Source organism: Amphiprion ocellaris, chromosome 6 (genome assembly GCF_022539595.1).
Source record: "Amphiprion ocellaris isolate individual 3 ecotype Okinawa chromosome 6, ASM2253959v1, whole genome shotgun sequence".
Classification (NCBI taxonomy): domain Eukaryota; kingdom Metazoa; phylum Chordata; class Actinopteri; family Pomacentridae; genus Amphiprion; species Amphiprion ocellaris.
The window spans coordinates 27,136,349-27,159,197 of NC_072771.1; the positions used below are offsets into that span (position 1 = coordinate 27,136,349).

The window sequence follows — 22,849 nt, forward strand, 5'->3', positions numbered from 1 at the left end:
ATTATAACATTGTATTTTTGTATTTAACTTTATCATCACTGATATTTAAAAAGCCTGACATACATAAAAATAAAGTCAAATCACCAATCAACAGGGGTGCTTAGTGAAGAATTTAAGTTAGCAAGTTAGCGCTACTGTACGCTAATATAGCACTACATAGCATAACATTATTAGATTAACATAAAGTCAGCCAAATTGTTTGTTAGACTAATAATACACACACACACACACACACACACACACACACACACGCGCGCGCGCGCGCGCACACACACGCACACATGTTCAGGTCAGAAATGCCACAAGGACCAAGTGTTTTGATATTGGCAGTGATGTGGCTGGATCTAGAAGTGAATGCTACATCATTTGGTTTTCTTGCAATATTTTTGTCATGAAAAGTATTACTTATTTCATATTTCAGCTATTCCTCAAGACATATGTTTTTGATATCATTCCATTTAAATTTTTTAATTGCTTTTTATACTTTTTAAAGAAACTGTAGTATTTGTATTACTACCCCAAGCTCTTCAAGATCACTGATGATATCATACAAGAGGTGATGCAGGGCGCAAATTTGGAGGGACGGAGAGTAACAACAGTTAGAGGAAAATGTCAACAGAATGGATGTTGACATTCTTCTATTTCTTTTCTGTGCAATATTCTTCTTTTTCAGTGATTAAATGTTCAAAATATGTTGTACACTGAAAAATTTTAACATATTTCAATCATTAAATAATTCCCGTGGGCACAGAAATACAATACAAACAATAATACATAAATAAAAAAATGATTTTTCTTAACCAAAATGTAAAAAAAAATGGCATAAAAACACACTGATTCTTATACTGGTTATTTTTGACCCCATTATAGAAGTTCATAGGGTCCTATCACTCATGAATCTAAAGGTTAATAGAACTACAATATGTCAATGACCTGTTTCCTGTTTACGAGTGCGAATCTCCTACAATACCCATGATCCCGCGCGGTCTTTGCCTTTGTTACGTAATGTCGTTTCAAACGTTGTGTACATTTGTCGAGCTGGACTCCGGGTGAACATAATGTGACAGTGAATTCAGATAGTTTTTCGGTTTACCAGCTTCAGCCTGAGAGAAGAATCTAAAACGGTAAGATTTACTTCTGTTCTGCTTCCTGTAATGAGACGTTCTTTGTTTGTAAAGCAGCGAAAACATACAGAAACAAACAGTCTAGACGACAACACGTCCAAACGATCGCGGTTGTATTTTATCTTATCTTCTTAATTTTTTATCTTTTCGTGTATTTTCATTTGATTTGTTATCAAGCATGACCACAGTGTGTGACCGTCATGAAAACAAATAGTGGTCACCCAAGTTTACCCTGGAAATGCAAAAAAACCAAAAACAAAAAAACAAAAAAACAAAAAAACAACAACAATAAAACCAGCAAAGCAAACGAGATTAAGATTTAAGTGTTTACTAGAAAAAAAGTAAATTCATAATTAATATTTTTGCTGACTTTTATAAATGCATCCTTAAGTTTCAGCCTCCTGGTTGTATTGTTCCTGTTATATCTGGCACCCATTCATGTCTTCCTTTCTCACAAATCAATACGGCTCTTCAAACTCGTTGGAATTGTTGACCCTGGCACACTAAGTCAGCAGTAATAGTCGTCATGTGGTATTTTATAATACAGTGCAGGTAGATTTATAAAGTCAACACTGCACCTAAAACACCTTATTTGCCTTTTCTCCTTATTTCTCCTTCTTTCCTTTCTTCCTTCCTTTCTTCAGCTCTTTCTCTGGTTGTTTCTTCACTACTCTCCCCTCACTATCTCATCATCCTTTACCCTGAGTGTTGAGGTCGAGCTGTTTCGCCCTGTTATCCAGCAGATAAGATAAGTGCCTCTCTTGTCTCCTTTTCTCTCAGCCTCTTGGCCTCCAACAGTCTGTCATCATGACTTCTTGACTTCACTCCTCACTATGAGTGGTGCTGCGCTGGCCATCGTGGTCGTAGTTGTGTTCTTCTTGGCCCTCTACCTCCTCCAGCGTTATGGAGACTTGTGGAAGCAGCAGCGCTTGGTGCTGTTGGGGACGCTGCTGTCCTGGTACCTCTGCTTCCTCATCGTCTTCATCCTGCCACTTGATGTCAGCACGGTATGAGACCATGCTAAGTGTTTGATGCATTTGCTTTGATAGGTATTGAATATTGTCTCAGGGGGAAAAACAGCATCGACAACAGTTTGTGCGTGCTTTGGAGAGTTATCTCATACTGATTGAGGTTGAGCTGTGTGTGTATCTACACTGCTCTTGGCTCTGGTGTTTACCTGTACAATTTAACATTTAGATATGTGACCTCTGCTCTTTTCTCAGACCATCTACAAGCAGTGTGTTGATGACAGTTCCAACCGCACTGGCTCTGTAGCTGGAGTAAGACACATAACTCACTCTGAGGCCGGCTCGCTTCCTCATTCATCTCATAGGTAAGATATTGTCTGATGCATCAGAACCAAGGCCATAGTTTGTTAGATTCAAGATGATTCATTCCTCCAGCTGCTTTCAGATGCAATCCAATGTGCTGCATTATATACAGTATATTGGCAAAAGCTGTAAATATTCAGTTTATCGGTTTTTGTCTTTGGTTAAGTAGCATTGTGTTGTTCATGACATTTATTTTCTTTAATTAACAGAAGCCACATATTTGATGGTGTGTGTGTGTATATATATATATATATAATTTGCCATGGAATTTATTCTCAGCAGTTTATGGTATTATGACTCTCAGTTCTTTCTACTCTTTTGTCAATTTGATGTTGTCAAGCTGTGTGGATTAAATTCCAAATGACAAACCAAAAGTCAAACAAATATTTGGCCTTTTCTGTTGTCTGATGCATTATCAGTGCAGCTGCTGTCACTGTGCTGGTCTATTGTTTTCTTGATTTGTGTTCTTCATACAAAAGGTTTTGCTGTGACTGTGTGACCTTATTGACTCAGTGATATTATATTAGTGCAGTGAGGGCCTAAGTAGAGTGTCTAGTCATGGAAGTGTTTGTTTTGGTTAGGTTTTGAGATTTTTAAAAACATTTTTTTTTTTGCTTATTTCTTACGGCGTCTTATGGCAGATAATATTGGTGACATTTGTCCAATTTAAAGATAACCGTGTCTGAGATTTCAGTTTCCACCCTAATGTAACAAGTGAAGTAAAATCCATTTATGGTGTCAGCAGCAACACGACTTTCCAAAAAGTACCTCACTTCATCTGTTTCTGCTTAGTTTGTTATTTTAACTTCATCATATTGACTTAGGTTTATAGAGTGAGTTGTTTTTTAGTAATTTGAGCTGACCTTTAAGGCAGCTAAGTGTTGGTTTTTGAAATTTTCAGATTTTGGTGACATCAAATGATGGCAAAGTCACACTTTGGGTAAAGAGCGTATTGTTGTGTTAAAGTTATGATGTTGCAAGGCATACCCTGGACACCAGTCTATCACAGGGCTACATATGGAGACAAGCACACTCACGGACAATTTAGAATTACCAGTTAAGCGTATTTGTGGGGCTGTGGGAGGAAGCCAGAGAGGAACTCAGAGAAAACCCACACATGCTGCAAGGCAACAGTGCTAACCACCGAGTCACTGTGCAGCCCTTTCATACTTCTAGATACTGTAAAACAGCTTTATCTTTGCTTTATGGAACTGTGTGTTTACATGCCTATAATTTCACCTCTGTGTGTTTGTGTGGGTGTGTGTTACAGTACCACAAAAGTGTGTGTGGAGCCCTGGAGTTACATCCCGGATGGTGTCCTGCCTGTGTTTTGGAGAGTAGTATACTGGACGTCTCAGTTTCTTACATGGTGAGATCATCAACACACTCTTAACACGCTAAGACACTAACTCGAATATCACATAAAACAATTAGTTTGAGTGTATTGACTCTCTTCCTGCTGTGTGTGTGTGTGTGTGTGTGTGTGTGTGTTTACAGGCTGCTGCTGCCCTTCATGCAGTCTTATGCACAGTCAGGGGCTTTCTCCATGGTTGGAAAGATTAAAACAGCTCTAATTGAAAATGCAATTTATTATGGCACATACCTCCTTATCTTCATCTCTCTGCTCATCTATGTGTCTGCTCACTCACTGTGGAACCACACATGGTATGTCAAGTGTACTTTAATTCAAATAGAAATAATTGAAAAGATGGAAAAAAAATTTGCACTTTTGACTAATCTGGCACTGTTGTCTGAGCTTTATTTTTTTCATTTATTTCATTTCCTTTGTAAAACTGGTGCAGGGCAGAGCTCCTGACCATCGGTATCACAGCTGCCAATACCTGGGGCCTCTTCCTTCTGGTGCTGTTGCTGGGCTACGGTCTGGTGGAGATCCCACGTTCCTACTGGCTCTCCTCTTCCCATGTTTACTTGCTGTCGAAGACCTACTTCAAGGCAGCAAAAATGGCAACAGAGAAGGCAGCAGCGGAGGAGAACCTCGCAGATGTCATGGACGTGAGGATTTAGAAACAGCTTTATGCTGAAATAGTCTTAAGAGAATAAATCCCAGCAATAGCGAAATTAGAAAATGCTTACTGTAGGAAATCTCTCAATACACTTTTCATGAATCTAAACTTTTTGTCATGTTTTATGAATCAACCACATTCTTGGTGTCATTTTGGCTTAAGCTTTTCTTTAATATTTCTTATAGGAAGTGGCAGATGTCCATGCATCAGTCAGGTACAACCACTTTCTCAGGAAGTGTGTGGACACCATTCTGACAAAGGTGAGATAAACTCCAGGTAATTTGTTCTTTAAACCAAAGTTTTCTAATCTAATTTATCTAAATCGAATATTGCATATTTAGTTTGTACAGTTGGGGTCAATGGAACAGCTTTCATCTTATTTCAGTGTCCCATTGAGTACCAAGAAGAGATGGGAAGGAATGTGGAAAGCTCTCATGGTGAACAGAATGTGCTTCCCACCAAAAGATCCTTATTTAACCTTCATAAAAAAGTAAGTATTTTTATCATTGATCTCAGATTTTAAAACAAACAATGCAAAATATGGCAGCATATAGAAATGTGAATAATAAATAATATCTAAATTGTGTGTTTCAGGTCATTTCTGCAGTGCAGAGACACAGACAGACTCAGGTTCAGTGGCTGATTTTGTTAGAAGAGGCTTTTCATCTGGAGGATGTTGCTAAAAGTAAGAGCAGTCCTCTCCGACGCTTCACCCGCAGCTTCCCTTTAGCACACCATGGCTGGATCCGCAGGTTCATCTACACTCCCACTGTGGGTGAGTTGAGTCTGCCAAAATCCTAAATTCAGAGATGGAGTAACTACAGTACAGTGACTCAGCTGCTTTACAATGAGTTTTTTGATTTTGTGGTACATAATAAATTTCTCACTAAACTTTGTTCTTTGGTTGACTTCTAAATGAAATAACTTATGTGTCTCATTAACCTAAGTATTTTAAAATGTTTTTTCCACCAATGGTCAAATTTCTCCACCTACAACAGCATTTCCTTGGAATCTTAAATGTAATGCTATTTTATGTAGTTTATTTATTTTGGCCTTCTAAAGAGTATAAATGCAGATCCTAAGGGTCGAGCAAATGACTTTAAAAATCTGTTTTAAATATATATTTTTTTATTGTTTTATGAAGGTGTAGTCTATGCTCTGATGATCTGTAGTTGAAATAAATGTCTTTTTTGAACTAGCCACATCACATTTCATCTTTTCAACACATTTTATTTTCTTTGACAGCTAAATATGGGCTTTGTAACACACTTTATGTATCCCAGACTTCCTCTAATACAGTTGAATTATTGTGATCATCGTCTATTCAAAGCTCACAGCACTTAAACTTACCACTGTTTTTTTTAGTATTGTTGAAGTGCTCAAGCGTGACACATGATGTGATTAAACTCTATTCAGGTGTTTAACGAATCATAATGTTAGTTATTGACATCTCTCATTACCTCATTATTAACAAAAAAGAAAGAGAAACACTTGGATCCATTACAACTGTTATTTCAGTCTTTATGGTAAAAATATATATCATGTTCTTTTCTTTGCCTCTGTAACTCAGATGCCAGTTTAAATGTTCCTCCATCATTTGCATTCGTGTGTGTGTGTGTGTGTTTGTGGTGCTCAGAGTGGTACTGGGAGTGTGTGTTCAGACAGGGTTTCTGCAGGCTGCTGGCGGTTGTCCTGTGTCTTCTGTCTGCAGCAGTGGTCTGGTCTGAGTGCACCTTCTTCAGCACACATCCAGTCCTCTCTCTGTTTGCTGTCTTTATTCAGATGGCTGAAAAACACTACAACTACGTTTGCATCGAGGTAAACATGCACATTGTATTTCTTTTTTAATTTCTCTTCAGTAGAATTTTTCAAAGTAAATAAATTCTTGCTTTGTAAACACATGAACCTTCATTGCATTATAACATTAGTAATAAATGTGCCATGAACAAACACAGTTTGTACTGTTTAGTGTGCTCCATTCAGATGTAATGCATTGAACTAGTCCAACTAACCTGTCCATTTTCCACTTGTTGTTTTGTTTCTCTCCCCTAGATGGCGTCCTTTGTCATCATCCTCTTCATGTGCATATGCGTGTACTCCACAGTTTTCAGGATACGAGTTTTCAACTACTACAACCTGGTTCCACATCACCAGACTGATGCTTACAGCCTGCAGTTCAGTGGCATGTAAGTCCTTCACATTATCAGGATTATATTTCACAGTTTTAGAAATAAAGTATTTTGAAATATGGTCTTGGTTCAATCAATCAAATGTTGTTTTTTTTTAATTTTAGTATCACATTGTACACATTGTTTATCTTGCAGTTTTGTTTTGTTTTGTTGTTGGATTTTTTTTTATTTCACACCTGTGAACAGTGTTAGAGATCATTTTTTAAAGTGGAAGCAGAATTCACTTCTCACACTGTGGTACAGTGCTTGATTCAAGATTCAAGACCTTTATTTATCAGAAACACAATTTCACACAGTACAATGCGCAGTGAAATGCATTGAGCACCTGTTCCAGACCGAAACAATGACAGCAGCAGAGAGAACAGTCTGTGGCTGGGGTGGGTGGGCTCACTCACTGTCTTCCCTGTCTTTAACCTGCATTGTTTGTTGTAAATGTCCTTCAGGTTGGGGAGGGTGGTTCTGATGGTGCGCTCAGCCCAGCGGACCACCCTCCTCAGGGCTAAGAAGTCCTGCTGGCTGCTGCTGTCCATCCAGGTGGTGATAGTCCCAGGCAAAACACTCTCAATGGTGCAGGTGTAGAAGTTCCTGAGCACCTTGAGAGGGAGCTTAAAGTCCCTCAGCATCTGAGGTGGTAGAGACCCTGTCGAGCTTTCTTCACCGGGGCGTTGATGTGACAGGGCCACGTCAGGTCCTACGTGATGTTACCACCCATTAACATACGCTTGTATTGTATACTTTTTTTCTGTTCAGGTTGTTTTGCCGTCTGACTCCTCCTTTGTGCCTTAACTTTCTGGGCCTGATTCATATGGACTCTGCCGTCTCACACCAGGACAGAATACAGACATCCTACACCTCTGTAGGTTCCACATATTCAACACAAACGCAGACAGTTGTACTAATAAACATGTATAATGCACCTATAACACAAAAGCCACTGTCAAGAAATACTGAATGTACAAAAAAACATGCAAAAATGTCAAATCCCCTTTGTTACCACACCAAATGTAGTAATGCAGTGTCTCTTTTTCCTTCCCTCTGTCAGATTATGGGCTCTATGCATCTGCTGTCTTTCATATCGGATGGCTTCTACATCTATTATCCAATGCTGGTGCTGCTGCTCTGCTTTGCCACTTTTTACAAGTAAGCCACTAATAACTAAACACTGTTTTCGGCAATTTCATTTAATAATGTTGATGTGAGCTATTAGAGATATTTCAGTAAATTACAAACAGTGTCTCCTTTACAGAGATCATTGACCAGAAAGAGTATTATTTAGCTTTCTAGTGTCCCACTAAGTCTATATGTTGGTCCAGTTTACTAATAAAACATATTTGTTTGCATTATCAGATTTTAAACTTCTAAGTAGTGATATCAGCAACAGCTTCAAAAATTCTGTAAAGTTTTGGCTGTAATGTACAAAGTATGTATAAAGTAAATATTCACCTGTGTCAAGTGCAATATTATGCAAATATAGAACATTATTTTTTGCTAAATGTGCTTGAAATGCTGTATTTCGCTAACTTTTTACATTCTGTGTATCAAGTACAACAACAAAGAACATGTCCTTTTCCTTTGTATTCTCTGTCCTGTATCAGTACCCAAATGTGGTTAGATATTCACACTATCCACCTCTTTGCCACAGACAGGATTGCACCAGTGTATCAGTTTGCCTGCACTGGTCATGTAGTCTGATCAGCTGATAGATAATTGATTATCCGTCCTGCACATGACGTCTGTGGAGAAAGAATCTGCTCTGAGAAACCTTCATGGTTGAATTTTATTTGTTATGCTGCACATCAAGAATATAATATACATATAACAGTATGTGTGTAATTTTGTGTGTTTTGTTGGGATTTGTTTAGTCTGGGCTCTCGCTGTTTGAACCTCCTGGGCTTGTATCAGTACATTGCTGATGATGAGTTGGCCTCTGACCTGGTGGATGAAGGCAGGGAACTCATCAGAAGAGGTAGTTTCATCACAGATTCGCTCACTTGCTGTGTCTGATGGTGTTTTTTCAAAGCAGTCACGTCATCTCATTTATTACCTTTTGCATAAAAATCAATGCAGATGTGATCAGTTCTTTTTTTTCTAGTCAACTAAAAACTCATTTTGAATATAGCAAGTTCTTTATTTAGCTTGTTGTTTTATTGTAAATCTCTTTCTCATATCTTCTTTCATAACATATTTTTTGTACAGTAGAGGACATATTATGAGTAAAATAAGCAGTCAGTTTCATGGCTGAATGTACTAATGGCAGTCTCAAAGACATGGATTTAGGTTTTATATGTAATAAACCAAAGGAACTAATCATGTCAACCTTCCATATCAAGGCAGAAGCAGGGAAGAAGAGACATGCTCCTTTTTCAGCTACAAAGTTGCAAAAGGAAAAATTGTGAGCCTTTTGAGCCTTTATATAACATCAGTGACACATTATAAGCTGTTCAATATTGTCATCAAACTGAAGAGTCATATTATCTGTTTTCTATCTATATTACCAGTATGTTGCTTATGTTGTAGAGAGCAACCCATGAAATACATTACTTTTCTGAAATATTCAAATTATAGGTGACCCTACAGTTTGCGCCTCTTCTTCAGAAACTGTTTTAGGTTTGACCATATACAGTAGAGCTCAGTTACTCCATTACAATTCTCCATTGTGTAGTGAAGAGAAGTTTCACAGTGTTTGAGCAGAGTCGAGCTGCAACTGAGAAGCAGGGATGAATTTGCATGTTGAGACTGCAAAGGTATAATATTACCTCTAAGCCTTTTAAAGGCACGAAGGGATTCGTTTAATTGAAAAACCTTGTAAATACAAAGTTTCTATGATCAGTGCCAGGGGAGGCAGTTTATGTCAGAGCAATATTTTCTGCTTTTTAATTTGCCCATTTTCTTTAATGTTAATAAACAAAGATTCACAAACTTTTTGACTATTTCTTTTATAATTTGTTCCTTTGTAGAGAGAAGGAGAAGACAGAGAGCTGAGGAAGGACAAAATCGAAGATGGGTGGGACAGTTTTACACATCAAATAATTTCTCTCACAATTTTGTCAGAGGGCAAGACAATCTGTTCAGTACGTTGCCTCACTGGTTCTACTGGTTTGTGCTAAGTGTGCCTGCTTTGGTTTCAGGCCTGGAAGGAGCAGTATGGAGTCCAGGGAGCCACTGGGAGGACGAGAACTGGTTACACTGAGTTAAATGGTGACCAGACCAGTCCTGTATTAGAGAAGAAAAATGGTAGGAATTATAGAAAAACTAAAATAACTTTGAAATAAAATATTTTGTTGTTGCTCAGAGCTGCTGCAACTGATTCAACAAACTGTATTTGATCTTTAATGCATTTCTGTGTTAGTTTTATGAGTTTGTTTACAAATAGTTGACCACTAGACTTGCTGTTTCATGTAGGGAACCAAACATCTGCCCTTTTCCCCATAAAGCACCCCACCCACATAAGGTGCGTGGAGATAGAGACCTTGCAGTGTTTCAGGTTGGATTGCTTTGGAACATGCAACACCCACCAAACTCTGTCTCTGTCTGCTCCCACAGGAATTTATTCTTAGTTTCTAGTGTCAGAGACTCAAGTTAAAGCAGCTCATCGTACATATATAAAGCAAATTGTGTAAGCCCAACAAAAATAGTGACAATTTCTGAATCTGAATCCATGTAGCATCTTACAACTCTCCCCTCTGTGTTCTCATTCATACAAACCTTTTGTGGATCAAGGTCACTTAAATCCATCAAGAAGTCGTTGTGTTCACAGTATTGTGTGTGTGTGTGTGTATCTTTTTAATTCTCAGATATTACGTTCACTAGAAGAGATGGAAAGACAGAGGAGGAACAGCAGGCCAGCTTACTGCAGGACTACTCCAGTGATGACGGTTCACCAAACAGAAGGTTTGCTTTTCACTGAACTGAACGTGTTTAATGTGTGCTTAAAGCTGAATACAGTTATGTCCTCCATGGTTAAATCATATGATGTCAAACTGTCTTTCTGTCTCACTTACTCTGTGCCTCTGTGTTTAACATCATAGATCTGCAGGAGGACGTTACCTGTCTCTGTCACCTCCACTAAAAGGCATCTTTGACGATGTGTGACAGACTGAGGATGTGGAGGGAAAGCAAAAAGCTAGTACGCGCTGGAAATAAAATGAATTATTTACATTTAAATTATTTTCGAAAGAAATCTGGATCCAAAGGATTATATCTCAGGAAATAAAAGTAGACTGTATCTGAGACATCGTATCTGTTAATGGAGGAAAATGAAAACCACAGCATTAATAAAGTGTATTTTACTGGTTTATACGAAGAGCTCAGTAATTGTACAGTGATGTTTCTCATCAAAAGCCTTAACCTATTGTGTAAAATGAAAGTGACTACTGTACCTGAGATGAAATGAAACATGCACACAAGGGAAATCTATTTGCATCTGTTCTGTTTTATGTTGTGTATATGGACTGTATGTGGCCTATATTTCCGAAATGACATGACTGGTATGAACTGCAGTGTCCAGTCTGTTATTTTCTGTAAGAATTTGTAAATGTATGATAAACATAATCCTTTTACATATTTATTTCTATCTTCAGTTGGACTGTGAATGACGTCATATATGATGTACCAGTAAACATCCTTAGTAGTAGTCTGAGTGAATGTGAAATAATCTAGCCATTTTCAAGACAGTGTTCATTTTTGATATTTTTGCATATGTCCGTGTGTCTGCTGGGATTTTCTGTATATACAGCAAAATTACTGATTCTGCACTGGACCGTGAATTCTTGTAATTATTTGGGGCAAATGGGGGCTCAGGAAATCTACTTAAGGACAATATAAATAAAATGTATGCATTTGTAAAATAAATAATTTTAGTTTACTCTATGGTCGATTTCAACGTTTTTATTAAAATGCTACCTAAATTTTAAGTTCTCAGTTTTAGGGATTCAAAAGTTTAAATTTATTTAGTTCTATTTTCATCTTATTAAGCATCAGATTCCTCATAGTAGCATCTACAGTTGCCCGTGTTGCTTTCCATGCTCTTCGTAAAGTGTATACTTGGTAGTTTAAATATCTAGCAATAGACAGCAAACAAGGTGATCTGAGTTCGAAATATTAACATACATTTTGCAGCAAAATACTGTACCCTTAATTTAGACAGTAATCTTACAAAAGCCCTTTATACACTGGGGATTGTGTTTTTGATATTTCATTCGTAAAACTATGCTCTCGCTGAAATTCCAGTTTTTCGTACCGCAACAAACGCATCACCTGATTGTAATACTCCCAGTCTGGCCAACACACACAGGCTCGGCTGTTTGCATAGCAAGAATGGATGCGAGTTAGCTACCTGGAGTCAGTTCTTCATTGATTACCAGAAGGACGCGGTGAGATTGTTAAATATATCACCAAGTATCGCTCCATACATTTGGTTCTTTTTTCGGACTGTCGAATATACCCGGTGAGTGGACGGTTTGGCTGCTAGCATTAGCTGAGTGTTAAATGCTAACGTTAGCGTTAGCTTGCAACGTAGAGTGGCTGCGCCAGTTGCTTTTAGCATTGCCTCAAATATTATCACTTACAGAATTATGCTTAGTTTAGTACAATGCGTTGTTGCCTTGGCTTCCAAACTTTTGATACATGGTAAAATATATGTATAATTTCCTCAGTTTGTGTGCTGACTGTTATTACCATCTATAATGGTACAATTTCAGAGCTCATTTCCTGACCTGAATTTAGTTGACGGTAAAGCAAAGGGGTCCTCTTTACTAGCTTTCAAATGTTTTCAGTTACTAAGGTGTGGCTAATTACTATCTAAAATGTTGACGGTGTAACCTGGCTCCAGGCCTGTTCTGTGGTTTTGTCATATACGCCAGAATTTCGGATCGCGGTGTTGGTGATTTGTGAGGTTGACCTTAGTCTGGCTGCCTGATTTTTACTGTAAAGTTACTGCTGCTGTGCAACTACAGTCAAATCAGCGTCCAGTGATAGGCTCGCACGACTCTTCCCTTTCTCCTTCAGGGAAATCAGGACTGATCTTAAGTATTGGCTGTAATGTGTGGTTTTGATTTACAGCCACAATGTTATAGCAGTAAAGTCCAGTTATATTAAATCTAAAAGAAATCTGCAAGAAATACTCAACGGAAGAGATTGCCACCTTTTGTTTTAGATATTTCTTTGCACCATTGTCATTCCTGGATTATTTGCATATTGAAAGAACATGGTAATGAGGGTTATGCATATTGACTACATGGACAGAATGCCCTACCACGACCAGACAGTATGATACTACCAGTGAAGTAACACTGCACTATTGCACTTTGGAGCTTTAAATAAGTTGTTGCTAAATTTCAGCACATACAGGCCCTTGGAAGTGCCCTCCTTACTTTTTATACAGGTTTCAATATTTTAGATCATTCAGCAGTCTGAAGATAAATCAGTTCTTTTTGCTCTCTATAGCATTGAGTATTTGGCAGTGTGACTGTGCAGGCTTGTGCTATGAATGTTCTTGAAAATATCATCGTGATATTGGGGTATATAGAAACAAAGCTGCACATATACAGTATCTCTAATGGAGTTGCTCAACATGTCCTGATGCTTGTCTGTATGGTCAGATAACATTTCCTGTGCTCAGTGTTTTGTTTTTTTGCTGACACTTAGGACACAAGCTTGGTCTGGCAATAGCTTTTTAGAAGCAGAAGTAGCTTGCTACCCTTTCCAGGCCTCATATTGAGTTTCGTACATGCCCAAAAGTCAACCTACACAACCAAAACAACTCCAGACTGTAATGATCTTTACGCAAGATCCTTTAATAGACACACAGCTTGTTGTGGTTGCATTGTCTAATAATATGATGGAATAGGAAAAGAGAAGATAAGAAAATAAAGTAAAGTAAACCTTTCCACAATTAGCAAACATCTGGCTTGCACTGCAGCTATAGAATAGAACAGAATATCCTTTATTAGTCCCACAAGAGGAAATTTGCAATATATATATAATGATATAATTTATTCTAATTCCACAGCACACCTTAATGACAGCAACAGACAGGAAGAAATCAGGAAATCCCAATCTTCCTTAGTAACAACACTCATATATTGTTATTATGAACAAAAAACAAAAACAAAACTTGTTTAAAACATGAAATCATAGAATCAGTGGAAAGTGTGTCCTGATTCTTTTTGTGTGTATGTATCCAGTTCGTAGACAGCTATGGGAGGACTGGGGAACGGACGCCGAGGAGGAAGATCACCACCTCTAATGATTGCCGCTCTGATCGCCTGTATCTTGGTTCTGGGCTTCAACTACTGGGTGTCAAGTTCCCGCAACCTGGAGCTACAAGTAGGTTAACCTAAATATGTTTCTGTGGCTTTGCAACTGCAACTGAAAATGTCACCTTTAGAACTGTTACAGGAAACCGCCCCCCGAAACAACAAAAAAAAAACAACAGTGTCTAAAACTTGCGGTCACTGTGTGCTCTGAAGTAAATACATAATGAAGTAAAAGTTGAATGCAATTTGAAATGCCTTGTTTTGTAAATCATTATCAAGCAGTCCATTTGTTTTCTTGACATTGATATCTGATTCTTGCAGTGACAGCTTCTTGCTTCCAGAATTTACCTTGTCTGACATGTTTACAGTTTGCAGGCTCTGTGACGATGAAACATGTTGGTCTTGTGACCTTGCTTTGTCACTGAAGATGTGCAGCACCAGTGCGTTATTCCTTTCTGCAGAAGCTAGATATGTGTTGTCAGTAATGTTCCTCATTTTGGCTTAAGTATTTTCAAAGTTTTAGTTGATGTTTTTTGCACTATGTTATTTCCTTTTACCACTTATACAATAGCCTGTTCATTTAGAACACATCCTATAATAATGCAGGTTGCTGAACTAAATTAATTCTTGCATATTTGCATTGCAGAACAGGATAAATCTGAGGCCAATAGAAAAATTTTAGCCACTGTTGCCATGTCTTTTTACTGTCATGGGCTAAAGTAACATGCCAATATTGTATTACTATAAACTCAGTGTCTGTCAGTTCCTCTCTGCTCAGTGTTTTTCCAGTGTGCACGGCTCCATTGAATTGATTGTTATCATTACGTGTGCCCTTTTCTGGCTAAATAGTATGACTTGAGTACAGATGAAAGACCTGGAAAAAAAAGAGAGGCAGACAAAGAGATAACGTAGTCAGTATCCCTGAGCCAGTCTTATCTTTTCATCTTTGTGTGTGTCACAGACTAAGCTGTATGAACTGGAGGGCCAGGTGCGACGTGGTGCAGCAGAGCGTGGAGCAGTAGAGTTGAAGAAGAATGAGTTCCAGGGGGAGATCCAGAGACAGAGGGAGCAGATCAGCCACATAGAAAATGTCTACAAGAGACAACTGGAGGGGGCCCAGAGCACCTGCATCCAAGAAAAGGTGCCATCAAACACCACAGGCAGTTTAAATGGTCACAGAATGCATGTTAAACTCAACCAAAAACACTCAAAACTGCAAACTGTACAGAAATAAAGGGAGGGGTATTGATAGCGTCTGTGCTTTTTGCTCTAGGCCACATTGCAACAGAACATTTCCTCCAGCACCAAGACCATACAGGAACTCAAAGGTAACATTTAACTTCTGTTTCTCAAACAATGCCAGCAGAGCTCTGCTGAAAAATTGCACGATTGTGTTTGTATCTGTATGTTAATGTCTTAATATCGGATGGACTGTAGGTCAGCTGAATCAGCTCAACGATGATTTGGGGAAGCTTCAGAAGGAGCTACAGAGTTGCCAAGGCAACATCAACACTCTTAACAACAAACTCACTTATGACATGTAAGATTACTTCATGTAATTATATTTATACAGGTTTATTATTTATTTATTTTTATTTTTTAAAAGAAAACTTTATTTAGTTACTTACAGCCGTCTTGATGTCAGCGGCCGGCATGAGCCAAACTTAATTTTTCACTCAGCCCCAGTTATATCACATGCACATTAACTACTGTTGGCTCTATACATATATAACTAAATGTGTGTGCTTGTGCACATGTGTAGGACCCATTGTCACTCCCAGGTGCTGTCCCAGAAGGAGCTGTGTGATGAAAGAGTGGCTGCCGCTAAACTTGAATTTCAGAAGAAAATGGAGAAGCTTGTCCCTCCTCCAGGTGTTTCCTCACAGGTTGGTTGGCTTCCCTGTTTGACCAAGAAGCAGGTGAAAGCCTATAAACAATATTTATTCAAGAGAAGCAATGAGTCTTTCCACAGGATTGGGAACAGGGTAGAGGGACAGGGTTGATATGGCCATTTAGGGCAAGAATAAAGATTAGTTCGGTAATTCCTACTTAATTACTGCTTTGAGGACACCCGCTGTCGTGAATACGTTGTGCACTGTTCAAACCCCAAACTGTCCCTACCCACCGTCTGTATGAGACACAGTATGCACATGATATTTGTCATACACACAAAACTGGATGGTACACTGAATCTTTCTACAAATCGTATTGCACATCTCAAAGTACATTGCTTGTGCATGCCTATCTGTTAATTCAACAGCAATACGGAGATACGAGGCAATACGAGGGTGCTTTCTCAGACATTAGGCCGACATGTTTAGATGCCAGCAGATGTATGGAAAGCAGTGTCTATCTGAAAGAGGCTTAAGTTTAATCTTAATCTCAGCAGTTTGTTCACTTTCCTGTGAAAATTGAGTTGCAGTTGCTTGCATTTGTTAGTCCAGTCAAATCAAATGAAAAGAAAAATATTCCTGCAGGAAAAGAGCTTCTGATGCTTCTCCTTTTCTACCCAGTTGCTTCTTTGGTGGTGTAAAGAATCATGGATTAATTATGTTTACTTGTCAGCAGGAAAACGCAGTGGATGGAGCAGTAAAAGACAGCAAACCAGTTAAAACTGTGCCTGATGGAGTTCAACCAGCCACTGTTGTAAGCCACACACCAAGCCTCTCTGAGCTCAAAGGAAATGAACCATCTGAACTACTGACTAATGATATCATCGTGGAGAAAGGTGAATGTTGAACAATGATGAATAACTGATTGAACGTATAAAACCCTGCAATCACACCATTATGTACTTATTTATAAGCACATACTATACATTCAGTGTATTTTGTGTGTTTACATCTCTACATATTATTCCACACTAATGATGCCAAGACATGACTTCACACTGCACTTTGCCTTCTGCCTTGTTATATTTTCCAGTGGAACTGCCTCTAGAAAAGGATCTCTCAAAAGCAGAGTCTGTTCCCCCGGCTGCTGCAGCTGAGCAGGACATTTTGCCACAAGAGGGAGCCGTCAAAACAGAGGAGACGGAGGGAGCGACCAATAAACTTCTAAATGATAATCTGACTGAGGATAAAGACATGGAGGTGATGGATGCTCATGAAGAGGGTGCTCAGACAGAAGGTAAAGAACTCAAAGAATGTGCTTTCCTACCAAACAACACGTTCGCTGCTTGTTTGTCTTGACCCATGAAATAGAAACACTGAGGTAAAAGATTATTTCTAAGTAACTATATCCTGCTGTTCTACATAGCTGCTTGAAATCAGGATTGAATGTCAAAGCTGCTGACATCAGAATGAACCCACAGTTGACTAAGTTGACCGGCGTTTGGCCAGTTTAAATCAAAAAACAATTATTTCTATGTTGTTTTCGCCACACTTAGCTGGTGTTTAAAGTATTCAGTTGTGAAGTTGCTATGCACAAAGGTCATATACAGTTCTGTATGTGACATGACTCTCGCATAGCATAATCTGGTGTTCTTGAGTCGTGTAAGGGATATATGTCTGCTATGTTCTTTTAAGATCTCCCAGGCAAAGACTAGAGTTTAAAAGGACAATTTTCCCTCCCAGAAGCCATTTTTGAAAATGTCCTTTTCCTGTGTCACATTCGTGTTATTTCCGCCATGTAAATTAGCAGTTTGCAAGAAGCATAGAAGGTCAGTGCACAACTAGACATTTGTTATGTAAACAGAAAGGGCTACATATCCCACAAAAAATGCTTTTGCATGTGAGTCTACATCCTATTTGAGTGTGAATCATGGTTGAGACTGCAGACCTATTCATGGGTCACAGTGTAGCTGCTGTGATTGTCTATGTGTCATCTATAAGCTGTCCCAACAGACATTTTCAGAGGAGTTTGTGAAATTTTTGTTACACTAAACTGCTTTTTTTTTTTTCAGAAACAGACCCTGGGATGGAAGGCATGCTGATTGGTCAAGGCAAGGCAGATGAAAATCCTAATGGTCAGAACATTGAGGAACCAGAGGAGTACGACGGCGATGAACAAGTAGTGGGTGGAGTCGATTTGGAGAAACAACAACAGAACAAACAGGCTGAGAATATAGGTGTGTATGCTAATATGGAATTAAACTGAAAAGCATGTAGATCAAAGTTTAAGGAATGAATGTGATCTAGTTTCTGTTGTTCTATATTAAGCACAGCTGACCGTTTGAGGGCCAGAGGTAAAAATTTGAATGAAGGATGGTTATTTATTGGAAACTACATCCAAATAAATGCACAGAAATATGTGTGTCATGTTAATAATCACATTGTACTGTTTGATAGACAAGGACATGGAGGAGGAGCTGGCTGACTATAATGGGGATGATGAGAATGAAGGGGAGTTTGAAGCAGACAAACAAGCAGAACTTGCTCAAATCTAAGGTACACAATGAAACACACACTGATGTTTTCCTCACTGGCATTCCAGTCACTGTGATATAATAACACTGACCCAGCATGTGACTGTAATTACTAAGAATCCCTTTCTGTCAGGTGAGTTGTAGTTCAGGCACGATGTGAGTGAATTCTCAAACTGATCTCCAAAGTTAATCGTTGTTTAATTTGTGGTAGCAAAAAAACGGTTCAGCAGCAACTTTATTGCTGACACATACGTGGAGCAAAAAGCATCCCGCTACACTCCAGAGGAAAACTGATAAAGAACTGACTACATGTAAATATTCTCGGACACAGTGCAAGCAGCGGCCAGGCAAGATACAATTATTCAGGCTGAAACTGAAGTTTAGAGTTGTTTACTACACCACTCCACAGTGCATTCCCAGTCGTCTTCAAAGCACCTTTTCCTAGTTACAAGAACATAAAAAAGGAGTGATATGTGGATAGAATCAGTTTTCAACAAGATACACACATACAACTATACATTCACGACAGGCCAGATATAGTCACCTACTTTGTGTCTGTGTGTGAGCAAAACATTGCTGTCTCACCTGAGTGTCTTAGCAGTAAAATCAATATCAGCAATATATTTCTGTTCTTATTTCCCACTGTAAAAGGTGGCCAAGAGAATTATCCGGTTTCAGGGGAAAATATGGTTTCAGATTACTTATTTTTCTAGTTCACCTCTCTAAATTGGCAAATGCTCACCAAAGAAAATGTCACGGGAATTAGTGTGTGTTTTATAATTTGCTGTCTTGCAACATTTTGAGTTCTTTCTCTTTAGCCTGTACTTTTCATTGTTTAATATGCTGCCATGAAATGAACAACTGATAAAGCAGTTCTCTGTCCTTGTATCTGTAGCAGCTTTTACTGTTGGACATTCAGAATATTTGGTGTCTCTAATAGAATTTATTTTTCTTGCAGGGCTGGACTTGGAGACAGATCCTTCATACCACATTGGAAAACAAGAACTATCTTACACAACAACAACATACAGGTTAATGCAACCTGAAAACAACACTGAACCCAAATCAAATGTCAAATGGAAATTTTTTGATATGAAAGACTTGCTGGGTGCTTAATTTCAGCATTTGCTCACTGGAATGTATTTAATTTGTCTGTTCAATTGGAATTGAGATTTTCTTATCACCTACTATTTAGTACTAGTAGAAAATTGCAAGCACAGCTCAAGATACTCAAGAACTGACACCAGTTGGATTGAAAAATTGAACCTCATCATGTCTGGAAAATCAGTAGATTTTACAGATGTGTCGACATGTGCTATGCTCACTGCGTAATGGCTGTGTGTTGAATTACGTGCAGACCCTTATAGGGTTATGAGGTGTGAAATACTACAACTAGCTTAAACAATCTGAGTGATTCCAGTGACAGAATTGCTTCATCAGAGACAGAGAGCTCTGCAGCACAAGCTTCCTCTCTCTCAGAGGTGTGACAGCATCTTAAGTAAAGCCTTAAGTTCTCCTCGACAAAGTCTCTCATAGAAATGTTTTCCACTTCAAATCAATCTGTTCATTTGAGAATTTTCATGACCACAGAAATGCTGTAATTTTTTGTGATATTGCTAGGTCCAGTTGTGTCCAGTTATATGAAAAAAGTATAACAAGACACTTGCTTTGAATTCCACATTGCCATATATGCTGTAAAAAGTAAAGCTGGCTTTATAGACATGCCACATAACCAGGGACAAATTCACCCTCTAAGATTATATGCTGTCAGATTTTAAACATATATTGTTGCTGTAACTGGGCATTTTTGATTAATGTCCTATCATTTTTGAAGAGTCACTGATGAGTTGCTTTGGCATTTTAGTGGCAGTAATTCTTTCATTCTGAGCTGTATGTCAGATCACAAAGAGTCACAAGGTTGTATGCGTTCAGCATTCTACATTTAGGATCAGTAAGGCAGGAAAATAGTTTCAAATTATTTCAGAAGGAACAGAAACCATTCGTAGATCAGCAGTCTTAGTATTCGTAGTATTTTGACGCATGCCTTATCAGTTCTGCACACTCCATTTTCCCTTGACGGTCAGGTGTTTCTCACAGTGGAGGTAAGATGGTGAGCCATGGTACATGTCTACAGTTACTCGACCTACTCGGTTTGTGATCTCATTTTGTGAATACCGTTTCTGGTCTGCTGAACAAAATGGACTATTTTGATCAGAATGTGGGAGTGGGTTTCTGAGAATTGCTGTGACATTATGAAGGACATTTCCTTGAAGCAGGAACAATCTGCTGTGCTTCACGGCTACTGCAAGGCAGTTAGTGTGAACTGTTCAGTAGTTGTGCTAAAACGTGTTTGAGTTGTCAAATCTGCACTAAACTGGAATTTATTGGGGAGAGTGCAAAAGTTAGCTAAACTTAGGAATCAGAAATAAGTCAAAGTTAGTAGAAGTTTGTGGCGGGGGTTTTGTTGCCTTGTGTTTTTATACAGGACAGAAGATTTATTTTGTAATCCAGGAATTTTGCTCTATGTAGAAGTGGTGAATTTGACTGTGCACCCACACACATTCACTACGCTGTCGTTGACATCGCTGTAATTTCCATAATGCGTTGGTTATCATCATAGTCCATTCCAGAAGTCCTGCATCATATGTTAGGGAGTTATCATCCTCGACTCCTGTTATTTGCCTATCTGAAATGAGTGGTAGGTGATTACAATACAATGCCTGTGTTCTGCTCTATCAAACGTCTCTCTTTAATCTAGCCAGGCATGTGGAAGGGAACTAAAATTGGATTATTGAAAATTCTACTCAACATTTCATTCTTTCAAGCTAAGGTTGAAGTTCTTCAGTGTCAAATCTTGTGGTTTCATGTGCAATTCTTCTTTTAAATGTAGTGTTTCTCTTTAGGTGCAGTCACAAAGACAACTTGGCTTCCAGTTACTAAAAGTATACGTCAGCCTCTGTTAAAGACAGAATATCTATGGGACATTGTGCATCCGGCTTATTCTTACTCAACTATTTAAGCGAAATGTCATTTATACATTGAATTTCCACTTAATAGTCCACTCACTTACTTTTATGTTTTCTGTAAAATCAGTGAGTTGTCTTTTTTTTTTTCAATTGCTGAGAACTTGACTGGGATTACAACATGTTCTATGTTTTTATAAAATGCTTGACCACATGTGGAGAGTCTGTCTAGTCCAAAGTCCTTCAAGTAATTTTGCTCCTTGGAGAAATTCAGACAAAAAAATGTCTAACTTTTATTGGTCAAACTTTTACAGAAAGAGTGCAATTTAATTTTTCATCCCAAACAGTAAAAAGCGAAACTTATTTCTAAAATGTTGATGTTTTTTCAATATGCTCCTGTACATTTTTAGTTGCAAAAACCATACAAATACTGAATAGGATTGCTGATGAAGGATTAAATTCTCAGGTTATAAGAGCTACCAAGTTCCATGTGGTAATGGAATGTGAGCACATTTACTCAAGCACCTAGGTATAAAATTGAGTAAATAAAGTACATGTACTTGAGTATTTCCATTTTGTGCAGCTTTCTACTTCCATTCTTTTATATCACAGAGACAAATACTGTACTTCTTAGTCTACTGCATTTGACTTTAGATTACAATTTTTCATACCCTTTCTATTCAGCGAAAAATGTGTTTTCCTTTTGAATATTCTGTAACAAACTAAAGGATTAAGTTTTCCTTAAAGGGTGGGGACAGTTCTTCTAGTTCTTAGGCTACTAGAAATATGTTAATAAAAAATAACACTTTTTGATTGTCAGCTGGAAAGTGCAGCGTCTCAAAGCTGCAAACACGTCTGTCTTTCTGAGCCGCCTTATGAGGTTGTCACAGGAGAGTGACGTTACATACATGATGGTCTTACTGAATATGATGCTTTGTAGATTAAACTGCCCATCAGTAAATAAAATACCTAACATTAGCTCAACCTTAAACATATACATAAGTAGAAGGCATACAGGATATTACAGCAGTGATGTTAATCCAAAAACACTGTCTATAATAATAATAATATTAATACAACATTGACAAGGACCATTTTACTGCTTGAGAGTACCTTTACTTTTGGTACTTTAATTTTCCTGATAATAGTTTTGCTTGAGTAACCATTTAATTGAGTAAAGGAACTGTCATCACTGGGTCAATTACAGAAATAAAGAACAGAGTTCTCCTTAGTCTTACAACAGCACTCCTAAACCCCCCTTTGTCTGCCTTTTTGTCTCACTTTTGCCCATATTGCAGAAGACATTTTTCACTGTTATCTTATTGCTGTTATATTGTCGGTTTCCTTTTCATTGACACTGTGAAGCTTGGACAACTGCTGCTTGTCTGCCTGTTTGTGTAAAAAGTCTCGTTTCTGAACTAGAATTTTGTGGACCTGGAGAGGAAATTATTTTTTTGTAAGTTTATATAACTTTTTTTGTTGATTTGATTTGTTAGAACTTGTATTTTATTTAATTCTGAACTGCTGAACAAAATTGTGAAGGGTTTAAATAATCATAGCCTTTATTGACAATAGAGAATAAAGATTGTTTTTATT

The 22,849-nt window shown here is 38.2% G+C and overlaps 2 protein-coding genes across 4 annotated transcripts; both read left to right on the forward strand.

Annotated features, from left to right (window-relative positions):
• Nucleotides 1–975: 975 nt before the first annotated feature.
• LOC111576468 (G-protein coupled receptor-associated protein LMBRD2B-like) lies at nucleotides 976–11,532 on the forward strand. Its single transcript, XM_023282151.3, has 18 exons — nucleotides 976–1,124; nucleotides 1,905–2,131; nucleotides 2,348–2,457; nucleotides 3,726–3,824; nucleotides 3,953–4,120; nucleotides 4,258–4,468; nucleotides 4,665–4,739; nucleotides 4,865–4,969; nucleotides 5,074–5,254; nucleotides 6,116–6,297; nucleotides 6,532–6,665; nucleotides 7,419–7,524; nucleotides 7,711–7,808; nucleotides 8,531–8,634; nucleotides 9,626–9,672; nucleotides 9,797–9,902; nucleotides 10,463–10,559; nucleotides 10,697–11,532. The coding sequence occupies exons 2-18, from the start codon at nucleotides 1,958–1,960 to the stop codon at nucleotides 10,758–10,760; spliced, it is 2,061 nt and encodes a 686-aa protein (XP_023137919.2). The 5' UTR covers nucleotides 976–1,124; nucleotides 1,905–1,957; the 3' UTR covers nucleotides 10,761–11,532.
• Nucleotides 11,533–11,934: 402 nt separating this feature from the next.
• On the forward strand, nucleotides 11,935–21,467 carry golm1 (golgi membrane protein 1). Of its 3 annotated transcripts, none has more exons than XM_023282156.3 (11): nucleotides 11,935–12,114; nucleotides 13,853–13,994; nucleotides 14,886–15,065; nucleotides 15,198–15,252; nucleotides 15,362–15,464; nucleotides 15,687–15,810; nucleotides 16,490–16,652; nucleotides 16,850–17,053; nucleotides 17,829–17,993; nucleotides 18,214–18,312; nucleotides 19,249–21,467. In XM_023282156.3, the coding sequence occupies exons 2-10, from the start codon at nucleotides 13,866–13,868 to the stop codon at nucleotides 18,309–18,311; spliced, it is 1,221 nt and encodes a 406-aa protein (XP_023137924.1). In that variant the 5' UTR covers nucleotides 11,935–12,114; nucleotides 13,853–13,865; the 3' UTR covers nucleotide 18,312; nucleotides 19,249–21,467. The 3 variants fall into 3 exon arrangements, with proteins under 3 accessions (XP_023137924.1, XP_023137926.1, XP_054867605.1); XM_023282158.3 differs by having other exon boundaries at nucleotides 11,936–12,114; nucleotides 16,493–16,652; XM_055011630.1 differs by having other exon boundaries at nucleotides 11,951–12,040.
• The last annotated feature ends 1,382 nt before the right edge of the window (nucleotides 21,468–22,849 follow it).

What these genes read in the sequence shown, in the direction of transcription:
- golm1 (XM_023282156.3), top strand. Translation starts at nt 13,866, where the DNA reads ATGGGAGGACTGGGGAACGGACGCCGAGGAGGAAGATCACCACCTCTA. An exon ending in AACAAACTCACTTATGACAT is followed by an intron (nt 15,465 to 15,686) that starts GTAAGATTACTT and finishes GCACATGTGTAG; the next exon opens with GACCCATTGTCACTCCCAGG. An exon ending in CTCCAGGTGTTTCCTCACAG is followed by an intron (nt 15,811 to 16,489) that starts GTTGGTTGGCTT and finishes TTTACTTGTCAG; the next exon opens with CAGGAAAACGCAGTGGATGG.
- LOC111576468 (XM_023282151.3), top strand. Translation starts at nt 1,958, where the DNA reads ATGAGTGGTGCTGCGCTGGCCATCGTGGTCGTAGTTGTGTTCTTCTTG. An exon ending in ACCTCGCAGATGTCATGGAC is followed by an intron (nt 4,469 to 4,664) that starts GTGAGGATTTAG and finishes TATTTCTTATAG; the next exon opens with GAAGTGGCAGATGTCCATGC. An exon ending in CATCTACACTCCCACTGTGG is followed by an intron (nt 5,255 to 6,115) that starts GTGAGTTGAGTC and finishes TGTGGTGCTCAG; the next exon opens with AGTGGTACTGGGAGTGTGTG.